Below are 12279 nucleotides of genomic sequence, written 5' to 3'. Positions count from 1 at the left end.
CCCGCCCCCGGGAGGAGGCCTCCGGGCCCCACGAGCACAGAAAGCCACTCCAGGCGCCCCTGGCCGCCGCCGCCACCACCGCCGCCAGGAGGGTCGTCGAGCCGGAATTCCTACTGCCCCCGCAGGGCCGGGCCCGGCCTCGAGGCGGGAAGGCCGCGCGCAAGGCTCGGCGGGAAGGGCCGCGCGCGCCGGGTGAGAGCCCCGCCCCCAGCGCCGCGTCGGGCGCGGCGGCCCGCCTCGCGGGCGGCCCTGATTGGATGGCCGAGCGTCGCACGCTGATTGGCCGCGTGGGCGAGGCGGCGGCGAGCCGTGCGCAGCGGCGTGTGCGGGGCCGTGTGCAGACCCGCGTGTGGCGCAGGCAGGGACCCTGAAAATAAACAGCTGCCGCTTCGCGAGCCGTCCTCCCGGTCTGCGCCTGAGTCTCGGCCGCTGCGGGCCCCTGCGACGCGGAAGGTGAGGCCGCGAGCGGGCCGGGGACCGCGGCGCGGGGAGGGGCCGCGGGCGGAGGGCCGGGCCCGGGCGGCGGCGATGGCGGCCGGGCTCCGGCCTGCTCCGCTGCTGCGTCAGGCGGGAAGCAGGCCGCCGCAGCCCGGGCCCGGCCTGTGCCCTACGGCCGGCTGCCCCCGCGCTCTGCCCGCCGCCCGGGACGCGGGGCCGCCTCGCTGGGGCCTCCGGGACCCGGCCGCGCCCGGGCCTCAGCCCCGCGGCGTAAGAGGCCGCGCGTCCTTGGGACCGAGGCGGGGGCTCCGGGCCGCGGGGAGGGGGTGGCTTGGCGGGAAGGTGCGGGGAGGGGGCCGTGTGGGGAGGGCGCGGGGCGGTGGGGGGCCGGGGCCGGGCCTGGCGGGCCACGTGCCAAAGGGCTCTTCGAGCCCAGGAGGGCCTCGGAGAAGCTGTCCGCTCAGGGCGGGGGATACCCCGCCGGAAGGCCCGTGCGGCTTCGGGACTCGCTCTCGGTGCTCCATGGCAGCTTCAGGATTCTTGGATTTTTGTCGTCATGGATGTGCTAAGTTACTGGTCTTACGTTGCACTTCGGGAAAGGGCAGATAAGGCTCGTTTTCCTTGAATCAACACTGCTTTAAGTTCGAGAGGCCTCTAGAAAAAACCCGATTATCGGCAGAAAACATGAATCGGCCAAACTTCCAAAATCATGGCAGCAGCGGTAACCTTTGCATCATCTCCGGGGTAGATGAAACGAATGCAGTATAAAAACGAGGCGAGAAGATGAGTTAACCAAACTCCGTTTGGTTTTTCCAGACGTGAAAACCTATTTTAGTAACGGCATAATGGCCCACGTTTGGGTTCGGGTGTGGATTTTCTTATGGATAAGGCTCGTGCTTGTTGCCACATGTTAACCACATGGCCTCAGCCACAGGACACTTCCTAAGGAAGTGACTGCATCTGGTCCTGGGGGTCCTAGGAAAAGAAAGCATTGCTTGGTTTTCATCTGTGACTTCAGATAGTATGTTTCAGGCATTGTTCAGAAGGACCCACGAAAAGGATAAGGTAAATAAGCCAAGAGTCTGGATTAGCTTGCCTTTTTTTCTTTCCCCTTTTTTCTTTTCAGGAGTATTGATTTTCGTCCTTATCTTGTACCCCCAAAAGACAGGTTTTTAAGAAAAGGTTTTTTTCCCCTTTTTCTCGTTGTTTGACTCACTTTTGGAGAGAAACATAGCTAGTTAATTTCTGCCTCAGTGAGTTAACCTTAATTTAAATTAGCAACTTTTTATTCTTTTGCTCAACCCCTATTAGTTGAAGGTAAGGTTTTGAGGGTCTTAAAGAGATGAATTAAGAGGTTGTTCCTACCTCTAAGACTTTTTCCCTCTCTGCAAAGCAATTACTTTCAAATACTTCTTAATAATTACTGTGGTCATGGCTTAATCAAACACCTACATCAATCATGGATTGATGCTGTTGTAGTTTGTTGAGCCTGATTCTTGTTTAGGAGGAGCTCTTTGTACTGGAATGTAAAAGGGATTTATTATATTCCCAAGGGCTGAATAAAGAACTTAAAGTTTTTTCCAAGTTGTAACTCTTGGCAACAATTAAAAAAAAAAAAAACAAGGTATATATTTATGTAGTTATCTAATGTGTCACAGAGAACTTGGATAAGTTTTTCTTAGCAACCAAAGGTCCACAGTCCTTTTCCTCTTGACAACAAACTAGGTATTTTAAATGTGCAGTTTAAGGGACATTTATTACACTTATATTTGAACATCTGTAACAGGCAGAATATCTCTTTTAAGGTACTATAAATGAGGATTCTTTTTGAAATCTTAAAGTATATGGCATCTACGTGGAAAGCTTAAAGACAAGAGAACCACAGTTTTAACTACTTGAGGTGATTGGTCTCTTGTCTAAATGCTTGACCATGAGAGAGATTCTGCTTCCCTTCTGTGCCTGCAGGAATGAGTTTCTTTTTTAAAAAGTTGTTGGCTTCTTTCCTTTTCTAGCCTTCTGACAGTAAGTGGAGAGCGAAAGGCTGGTGCCAAGGCCTCCTGGCCTGCTCTGTGGAGGGCACCCTTTCTGTTCTGGCCGGTTTCATAGAACTCCTCTGCTGGCAGTGTCAGATGCTCCTGCAGTCAAGGCCTGGTCCTGAGAGATTCCAGGAAAGTGTGCACCGTTTTCATGTTAAAAAGACGCTGGTCTAATTCAGTAAAGATTGTAGCCACCAGCATTCACTTTGTGAGTGGGTGGGCTCTGTTAAAGGGGACTGAAGATGCAGTATGGTGTTCACTTGGAGTGGCTTGTTAATTACAGATAAGGGTGTTAACCGGAGAGGTCAGGTTGCCAGTCTTTGCCACTCCTAAATTCTGCCTTGAGGAAGGTTAAAATCTAAGATGACTTTAAATTCTTTCATGGGTGTGGGTTTTTCAAAAAACGTGTCAGTTCTGTTCTTTTATTTTGACTTATCTAATTTGGTATACTTTTCTGATAGCATTTTCATGAACTTTATCACTTAACCCTAACAAAAACCTCTGCAGAGAACTTGGATCGCACTGTTGAAATCCTGACTCGAACTTTCTAGTTGTGTGGCTTTGGGTGAGTTACTTGTTCTCAGATCCTCAGTTTCCTTATCAGTGAAATGGGAACAAGGTTACAGAACTTGCACAGTTGCAGGGATTATAGATAATATGTATGTTAACCCTTGACTCATGGTGGATATTTAGCTACTAATTAAAGCCTTTCCAGATATGCAGAAATGGATGTAAGTAACAAGACCGCACAGTAGATGCAGGATGAGAAGCCAGAACTGCTCCTGGTGTTGCAGTCTGTTCTTCATCCTTCTGAGCAGAATGCGGTAGTACACAATGTCACTCACTGAAGTGTTTGGGCCCCACGCTGGCGCTCCGACCTGACGTAGGCGTAAACTGACTCACCTTAGTAGAGGGTGAGCGCCTTCGGAGGGCAGAGGCCCCTCTGGGCTCGGGGACAGGAGTGGCGAGGCAGCAGTCTCGCGTGCCCCCAGCCTCTGAGCCCGCTCTCGCCTCCCCCTTGGCTGCTGCTTATTTTAGATGTGTTTATAGACTGTTACTGGCTCCTGCTCATTGGAACTCAGTGTTAGTGTTGACCAGGTACTGTTAAGGCTTAGTCAAAGCAGTTTACTGGCTTGGTTGTTAGTATCAAAAATGCAGTAGATTTACTTCAATGAAGACAAATTTGTGTGACCATTAGTGTTTTGTTACTAGTTCCAGGCGTTAAGCCTCACAGCCTGGATGAGTGCAGAACCGGAATAGTTGGACCTCCCAGTTCAGCTCACGTGGCCGCTGACAGTAGCCCTTCTCAGGTCGCATCTTGACTGCACCAGGCGTGCTCTGGGCCCTGCCACATCTTAAGTGTGACTTGTGTCATAAAAATTGAGTTCACTGTGGTCGAAGGGAAACATACTGCTTCCTGGGGTTGGAAATGTGAGCTCATTTGGAATCGACCCTTTTGCTTCTCAAGAAGGAGACGTTATAGACCGGGAAACTGGAGTGTAAGCGGAGTTAGGCCCACTCTAAGCCTGCTGTGTAGATTGGCTGTGTTGCAAGGCTCGTGGGCTAAATCCCCGACCGGAGAAAGAACCGGGGCCCTGGCAGTGAAGGCCCGGAATCCTGACCAGCAGGCTGCCAGGGAACTCCTCGGAGTGAGTTCTGCCTGTCTGCACTTTAACCTCAGCAGGGGAGGAGTGGAAAGGAAAGAGGAACTGTGAGCAGTAGACAGAAATACTTAGAAGTTTAATTGAGCGTGTGTGAAGCACGAGGTACCTGGTAACAATTACGGTTACAGATCAGACAGGAGACGCGTCAGGTGTCCTGAGGTAACACAGCAAGCAGTTCCGTGGTTAACCGTGTGGCTCCCAGATCTTTCCTCGTCGTGAGAATACAAGGGTGTAGATCGCAGCGAGGAGAAAAACATGCTCTTACTGCCAAATGACAGTGAAAATACAGTATTTGCTTTTTAAATTAGTATGTATATGTTTTGCAGCATTCCGTAAAAGATTCCTGGGGTCCCGTTGAATTCTTGGAGTAATAAGAGTCTGGGTGGCAAGCAGAGGTCCTGGCTTGGCTACTGACTTTAGTGACCTGGGGTGAAAATTCCTCAGTTACATGTGGGAGTTGTAATAGACAATCTGAAATGCATACTGAATCGAGACTGTAGTCAGTCCTTAATGAGGATGTAAAATTCACTGTTACTGTTTGTTTTTTGGCCGTTCTGCATTGCTTGTGAGATCTTAGTCCCTTGACCAGGGACTGAACCTGGGCCCTGGCAGTGAAAGGATGAGTCCTAGCTGCTGGACCATCAGGGAATTTCCAGCATCGGTCTTTTAAATGAATAGTGCAGCCACTCATCTGATAGCAGAAATTTAGGTGGTTTTTTTTTTTTTTTTTTTTGGTCAGGACTTACTGGATTGGGTTGGGTCTGTACAAGAAACACAAGTTTATTTCATTCAGCAAATGACTGTTGGTCACCCCCCCCCCCCAAAAAAAAAAAAACCTCAGCAGTTAAAATCCTGAGTTATATAACTGCTACTAAAAGGGTGATTGTATGGGGTATTATTCAAAGGTAAATAACTTGGTCTGTACCATCAAGGAGTATGATAAAAAGCAAAATGGTAGAGCAGGCAAAGTGCCCTGAGTCTTAGTAGGAAAAAGGAGAGTTCCAGGCTGGTGATGTGGTTAGGTTCTTTTATAGAGCTGGCATTTATCTGAGTTGGCCCTTGAAGGTTGGAGAACGTTGTGACAGGTGCGAGAGGCGGAGGCAGACAGTGCAGCAAGACTCCCAGCCAAGAGTGGTGGGAATCGTAGAGCCGTAATTAACTCAGCTCCGGCTTCCCTTACTGCCTCTAGTTTTCCTAAGGAACGGCATGAGACTCTCTAAAGACCTTGTGGCTTAATGTGTTCACATGTAAGATCAGTACTAGGAGAGCGGCCTGTCCCCTAGGATGGGTAGCGGCCTTTAAAACAGCAGGAGGCTGTTGGAATAATGTTCATTACCTAAGAGCACTCAGTAAAAATGTAGAACAGCTCACTGAGATTAGCTTGGCCAAACAGAAAGAAACAGTTCATGAAAAATCCGCACAAGGGTTAATCACTTTTTAGGAAGCTAAATTTTTTAAACTATTTTTTGTAGGCTGAAAGTGAACCTAAAGGTTTCACTGTTAACTTTCTTCCACTGATAAACATCTGATGATTCATTATAATGTATTTCCCTTGTACTTTACCATTATGAAGTAATAAGCAAGAGGTCTTATTAAAGCAGCGGCGTAAAAGTGAGATTGCCCAGAACTGTCATGTACTTTAGCTTTGAAAATGCATGTTGAATGTTGGGTTGTCATTTTTCTAGAAGATGAATATCTCATTGAAATAAAAAATTATAAAATGCTTAGAGCCTGTCAAATTGCCTGGATTGCCTTGTGAAAAAAAAGAACTCCTTGGGACCAAGAGTTAAAGTGCTCAAATTTGCATGCGTGCTCAGTAGTGTCTGACCTACTGACTGTAGGACACAGTAGCCCCCCAGGCTCCTCTGTCCATGGGACTTTGAGGCAAGAATACTAGAGTGGGTTGCTATTTCCTACTCCAGGGCATCTTCCCAACCCAGGGAGTGAACCTGTGTCTCTTGAATCTCCTGCATTGGCAGGCAGATTTTTTTACCATTGGGCCGCCTGGGTACACCCATCTGTGCTCAGATTGGTCCTCAGTAAACCAGAGAAGACGCAGGATGGAAGTGGGATTGAGGGGAGGATGAAGTGCTGTAAGCTGCGTTTTCCTGTGATGGTTTTATGTGCTGTTCAGTTTTTAATCTCGAGTATTTTCTCTGGAAACCAGCCCTCCACTTGACTTAAAATGCCAGCACCCGTATAGGAAAGCAGATGTAATTTTGCCAGATGCCTTTTTACTCTTCACAGCCTGGTTTCTTCTGACTGGAAATGTGCACTGGGATGCCGCGGAGTATGAGGGCCTGTTAGGTGCGCTGTCCTCCCCGCTGTTGGTGATCAGTGCACAGGGCGAGCATGCGAGTTGGTAGAAAGCGTCCTCTGAAGGTTTATCCCGGCTCTGATTTCAGACGCCTGGGACAGCTATGGGTTCTTTCGGATATATGACTGTGGAAACTTTTGAAACTAAACTTCAGCATAATTTTAGTCACTAGGTTTTGCTCCATCAAGTTTAAAAAACTTTGTGCACCATTCTCTGACACTGGAATTAAGGACAAAACATGTTTAGATACAGGGAAGTGTGGAAATGGAAAGGTCACATTGTTTTTAGCTAGTTTTTTAAAGGCCAGTTTAATGGGAGTTTGTCCTGCAACATTCCATTCTGTTCTATTCCATTCTTTTCTAGGAATAGCCCCTACTTATTTTTAGATTGTTAGGTAATAAGTATAAAATGCATTTGCTTTAGTGGAGTTTCGCTTTTATTTTGAAACAATACCCAATAAAGCAAGGAATTCCAAGTAACCTTGTTTTAGATGTAAAATTACAGAAGAAAATTTGGAAGCAGGAGAATAGAAGAGGGGAAATGGCCCCAGTGCTACCGGGACTGTCCTTCGGAGTTTCTCTGTCATTTTCCTACTGTTTTTAACAAACCTGCTGCCCCTGGTGTGGCGGCAGGGCTACAGGGTCATCAGGTGCCCGCTAGGTGCTCTGCTGCGGGGAGGGGGGCGTCCCTCTGCTCTGTCGGTGCTACAGATCACGGGCTCCTTCCGGGTGTATAACCAGTATGTGACCTCCAGTTGCGCACAATCAAGTTTTATTTCTAATGATGGATATTCACTTACACTAGCCCTGTAAGTCCCCTTAGTAACTGGGTTAACACATATGCATAATCTTAATGATTATGCAAAGTGTTTCTGTTTCATTTTTTAATATATTTCATAATCATAATGCCTAAGTATATAGGCATCTGACTGTTTTTCTAAGCAATATATTGGTTGGCTTTTGTTCCTCAAGAATAATTATCCAGAAATACACTAATAGGGAATAAAAGCTGTAAGTAGTGCTGAGTGGTTTCATGTTGTCGTTTTTAATGTTTTGAAGATCTGACTGCAGCCATGAGCAGCAATGAGTGCTTCAAGTGTGGACGGTCTGGCCACTGGGCCCGGGAGTGCCCCGCTGGCGGGGGCCGCGGTCGTGGGATGAGAAGCCGCGGCAGAGGTGGTTTTACCTCGGATAGAGGTATTTTTGTCGAATAAAAAATTCTTAAGTACTTCAGTATTCATGAGTATCAAGACTGGTCTAATTAGCCACGTATGTTTTGTTTTTGTTCAAAATAGGTTTCCAGTTTGTTTCCTCGTCTCTTCCAGACATCTGTTACCGCTGTGGTGAGTCTGGTCACCTTGCCAAGGACTGTGACCTTCAGGAGGATGGTAAGTGTTTAACCCTTCCTGTCCCGCCTTCCAGAGCCGGGCGAGGGGAGCGTGCTGGAGGCGGCCCCCCGGGTGCGGCGCGCAGCGGGCCGGCACCTGTGAGGTGTTACAGTCTGGCTCTGCCCTTTGCCTACCGCTGAAGCCTGCTATAACTGCGGCCGAGGCGGCCACATCGCCAAGGACTGCAAGGAGCCCAAGCGGGAGCGGGAGCAGTGCTGCTACAACTGCGGCAAGCCCGGCCACCTGGCCCGCGACTGCGACCACGCGGACGAGCAGAAGTGCTACTCCTGCGGCGAGTTCGGGCACATTCAGAAAGACTGCACCAAAGTGAAGTGCTACAGGTGAGCGGCCGGGGGCTGCAGGAGCCCGGCGTGGCCGTCGGGAAGGGCCCGGGGGCCGCTGCGGCCCCGACCACACAGGGGTTTGCGTGCATGAAAGAACGTTAGGGTGTAATAATTTGGCACCTTCAGAGACTTTGTAGAAAACGACAAAGTGTATGTTTTGTGTGTGTAGTTCATACACAGATGTTTTGTCATGAAATTAGAAGTCTCTGCTTGTGAATGTGACATCATATGTACATGTTAAAGCATAAAATTTCATAAGTATCGATATGTACGTACTTGTGAAATCTTAGGGGTTAATTTGGCCAGTGCTTTGGTGGTGGTGATGGATGATCTCCTATGGCACAATCTTTTATTCGACGCTGTGGATTGCTCAGTTGAGTAGCTTTGCTGTCAGGCTCCTCCTCCTTGGTCTCAGTGTAGGGTTAATAAGACTTACTGTCTGAAAACACAAATGTACACTTCACTCATCATTGCCTTTTGTGTTGCAGTGACTAATCCTTCAGTACATTGACGTTTTCTGAGCGCTGTTGTGAAAGCTGTTTTAATTTCCTCTCTTAGGTGTGGCGAGACTGGTCACGTAGCCATCAACTGCAGCAAGACGAGTGAAGTCAACTGTTACCGCTGTGGCGAGTCGGGGCACCTGGCGCGGGAATGCACGATCGAGGCCACGGCTTAATTACTTTCCTTTGTCGCCCCTCCTTTTCTGATTGATGGTTGTATTATTTTCTCTGAATCCTCTTCACTGGCCAAAGGTTGGCAGATAGAGGCTACTCCCAGGCCAGTGAGCTTTACTTGCCGTGTAAAAGGAGGAAAGGGGTGGAAAAAAAATCGACTTTCTGCATTTAACTACAAAAAAAAGTTTATGTTTAGTTTGGTAGAGGTGTTAATGTATAATGCTTTGTTAAAGAACCCCCTTTCCACGCCACTGGTGAATAGGGATTGATGAATGGGAAGAGTTGAGTCAGACCAGGAAGCCCGTTCTGGGTTTCTCGAATATGTTCCCATGTAGGAGGTAAAACCAATCCTGGAAGTGTCTGTGAGCTTCCATAAATAACTTTAATTTTAGCATAATGACTGCCTTGGATTGTCTGACCTCAGTAGCTATTAAATAACATCAAGTAACATCTGTATCAGGCCCTACATAGAACATACAGTTGAGTGGGAGTAAACAAAATAAAAAGATAAACATGCGTGTTAATGGTTGTGCGAGAACACTCGGGATAAAAGCCTGAGCAGGAACAACCTCACCACAGCGTCGATGCTGGGTAAATATGGTGATGGCAATGGTGTAGAACACACGTTTTCAAAGACTAAATCTAAAACCCAGAGTAAAACATCTATGCTCAGAGTTAGCATAATTTGGAGCTATTCAGGAATTGCAGAGAAATGCATTTTCACAGAAATCAAGATGTTATTTTTGTATACTATATCACTTAGACAACTGTGTTTCATTTGCTGTAATCAGTTTTTAAAAGTCAGATGGAAAAAGCAACTGAAGTCCTAGAAAATAGAAATGTAATTTTAAACTATCCAATAAAGCTGGAGGAGGAAGGGGAGTTTGACTAAAGTTCTTTTTGTTTGTTTCAACTTTTCATTAATGTATATAGTGCAAAATGCCATATTAAAGAGGGGAGTGGAGGACTGGAAGCTGACAGTTTGGAGTTTTCTTTTTGTACTGACTCAGTCTCGTCTTCCGTAAGGAAACATAGCTGTTAGAGGGAGCACAGGCTTCAGATGCTTTGTCAGATGCTTTTTTTTTTCCCCTTCAGGGTTTTGAGGATTCTGGTAAATAATGAGTATCATCTACTAAGGAAGAGTTGATTTTTTTAGATAGAAATAGATTTCTGTTGCAGTTGTAGGGAAAACAGTGCCTTGAAGGATTTTGTCTGGGATGTTGGTAGCTGTTGTGCTTGAGTTATTTTGACTATTTTATATGTTATATTATTCATGGAACAGGCTGTCCTTAACTTACGGCAGTTCCACAGTCAGTAGGTGAGGTACCTGACTTGTAATGAGACATTGTTGTCTACTCAAGTGTCAGAGGCAAGATCTTGAGAATTCGGGGCTGTCAGAGAAGACAGTAGCATATACTTGTACCATCTGTTCTCTGTTCCCTGTTTCGGGATCCGTTTCCCTTAATTACGTATTAGTACTGGTTGTGACAATCCTTGTTAACCTTAACTCATTTTTAAAACCTGATAGAAATTCTAGTTGTCCAAAAGATTTTGAGCACATTGTTCATTGGGCTCATGTAACTGCTGCAGCCATTTAAAACATTTAACAACAGTTTGCTGCTGCTGCTGCTAAGTCACTTCAGTCCAACTCTGTGCGACCCCACAGACGTCAGCCCACCAGGCTCCCCTGTCCCTGGGATTCTCCAGGCAAGAACACTGGAGTGGGTTGCCATTTCCTTCTCCAGTTTTATAGAGTAGGTGTTAAAGAACATCTCTGTTAGAATTAAAGAGGCTAGCGTTTAGCATGACTTTCTCAGGGTGGGTACTGAGCAGTATTTTGTAAGCTGCTCGGTGACTCTAGGGCCCCGCCGGATTGCAAACTCCTGGGATAAGGAGGCAGGGTCACGGCCCCAGTGGTGTGGTTATAATTTGAGAACTCAGTCCAGAGCTTGTGCTCTGAATTACAAAGGTTCATGTACATTTAATTATCCTTATTACTTGCCTTAGAATTGAAAGATTACATTGAACATAACAGCTTCCCATCTGTTCATTTCCACCTCTGCTACGAACCTTGGCAATGAACTTGACTACTAGTAATCTCGGTAAAGGTTTGGTAGCAAGCTGTGGTGTCAGGCCAGTCTCCTGAGCAGGCTGATGATGTACGTGATGGTAATGAGGGTCGGAGTGGTGTCTCCAATGTCACAAGCGTGCTGTTTTCACACTTGGGTTTCTGCTCTTGTGCTCGTGAAAACACACCTTCCTAGACGGGCCTGAGTGACTGAGGCAGCTGCAGTGAGTGAAACGCGTGCACTTCAGCTGGTTGGGGTGCTTTTGTGTTCCTCATCTCCTTTTCCATGGAGGGTACTTTGCGGTATGAACCACGAACCCTGGCCTGGAACCTGACCGCTCTGGTCTCCCCCGGAGAACACTGCTGTGTGACCGCCGTTGGGCAAAGAGCATTTGGTGGCCGAGGTATCAACTTCAGTGCCTCCTTGGTAGGTGCCCCCCAGTTCACCGAGACTGGCTTCTCTCACAAGCAGGGCTACCTGCACTTGTCACCACCCTCCCTCGCGGCCCTTCCTTCCCAGCCGCGACCTTCACTTCCTGCAGGTTGTGAAGCAGCTGCGGTTTGCTTGCCCTCTCGTGCCCTGTCACAATAGTTGCCGCAGCAAGATGAACCCAGGTCTCCTGCGTTGCAGGCAGATTCTTTACCATCTGAGGCTTGTCACAGTCTGGGAGATGGGAACGACGTCTGTATTTCCTGGTCAGGCCACAGGTGTGTGCATTAGGCCCGGTTTTTTCAGCACTCCCAAGTCTGAGGCAGCCTTATTTAATCACTGGAGCTTTAGGGAGCCTTCCAACCAAGGATTGATTATAGCCAGATGAGTGTGTCATGGTCTAGAGAAGACTTGCAGCTGATTTATTAGAGGGATGGGCATTTCTTTTCGGGGGTGCTGTGCTGGGCCTTCGTTATGTGAAGCAGAGGCCCCTCCATAGCTGTGGGGTGTGGGCTGTTCGTTGCAGGGGCTTCTGTTTGGAAGCAACGGCTCTAGGGTGTGTGAACTTCAGCAGTTTGGGCTCCCGGGCACTCCAGCACAGGCTCAGTAGTTGAGGCGCATGGGCTTCGTTGCTCCGAGGCGTGAGGGATCCCAGCTCAGGAATCAAACTCGACTGGGAGACTGACTCTGCAGCTGAGCCACCAGGGGAGCCTGGGATGGGCCTTTCTTTCAGTGCCTCCTTGTGTTATTTTCAGTTTGGGTAAGTGAAACTGTGCAAATGATGTGGTCTGTGTAAACGCAGATGAGGTGACACTTGTCCAAGCTGAGGCCATTTGCTTATTCACTAATACTCTGGGCGAGATATTCGACAACAGGAACCTGGACAGATACAGCAGAGGTCAGAGCTGGCGGTCACTGACG

General features: G+C 47.9%; 1 protein-coding gene across 2 annotated transcripts; it reads left to right on the top strand.

The window, feature by feature from the left end:
• The first annotated feature begins 294 nt into the window (after positions 1-294).
• Positions 295-9838, top strand: CNBP (CCHC-type zinc finger nucleic acid binding protein). 2 transcript variants are annotated; one of them, XM_061128989.1, is made up of 5 exons: positions 295-453; positions 7514-7630; positions 7750-7842; positions 7985-8183; positions 8745-9838. In XM_061128989.1, exons 2-5 carry the CDS (start codon positions 7528-7530, stop codon positions 8860-8862), a joined length of 513 nt encoding a protein of 170 aa, XP_060984972.1. In that variant the 5' UTR covers positions 295-453; positions 7514-7527; the 3' UTR covers positions 8863-9838. The 2 variants fall into 2 exon arrangements, with proteins under 2 accessions (XP_060984972.1, XP_060984971.1); XM_061128988.1 differs by having other exon boundaries at positions 7514-7651.
• The last annotated feature ends 2441 nt before the right edge of the window (positions 9839-12279 follow it).

This window comes from Dama dama, chromosome 24 (genome assembly GCF_033118175.1).
Source record: "Dama dama isolate Ldn47 chromosome 24, ASM3311817v1, whole genome shotgun sequence".
In the NCBI taxonomy this organism is placed as follows: domain Eukaryota; kingdom Metazoa; phylum Chordata; class Mammalia; order Artiodactyla; family Cervidae; genus Dama; species Dama dama.
The sequence above is the reverse complement of the archived record's forward strand: the minus strand, read 5'-3'. Positions and strand labels throughout refer to the sequence as shown.

Bases quoted from the DNA above. Each gene is read 5' to 3' on its own strand.
- CNBP (XM_061128988.1), top strand. From the start codon at position 7,528: ATGAGCAGCAATGAGTGCTTCAAGTGTGGACGGTCTGGCCACTGGGCC. The intron at 7,652-7,749 runs GTATTTTTGTCG...TGTTCAAAATAG, and splicing joins TGGTTTTACCTCGGATAGAG to GTTTCCAGTTTGTTTCCTCG. The intron at 7,843-7,984 runs GTAAGTGTTTAA...CTACCGCTGAAG, and splicing joins CTGTGACCTTCAGGAGGATG to CCTGCTATAACTGCGGCCGA.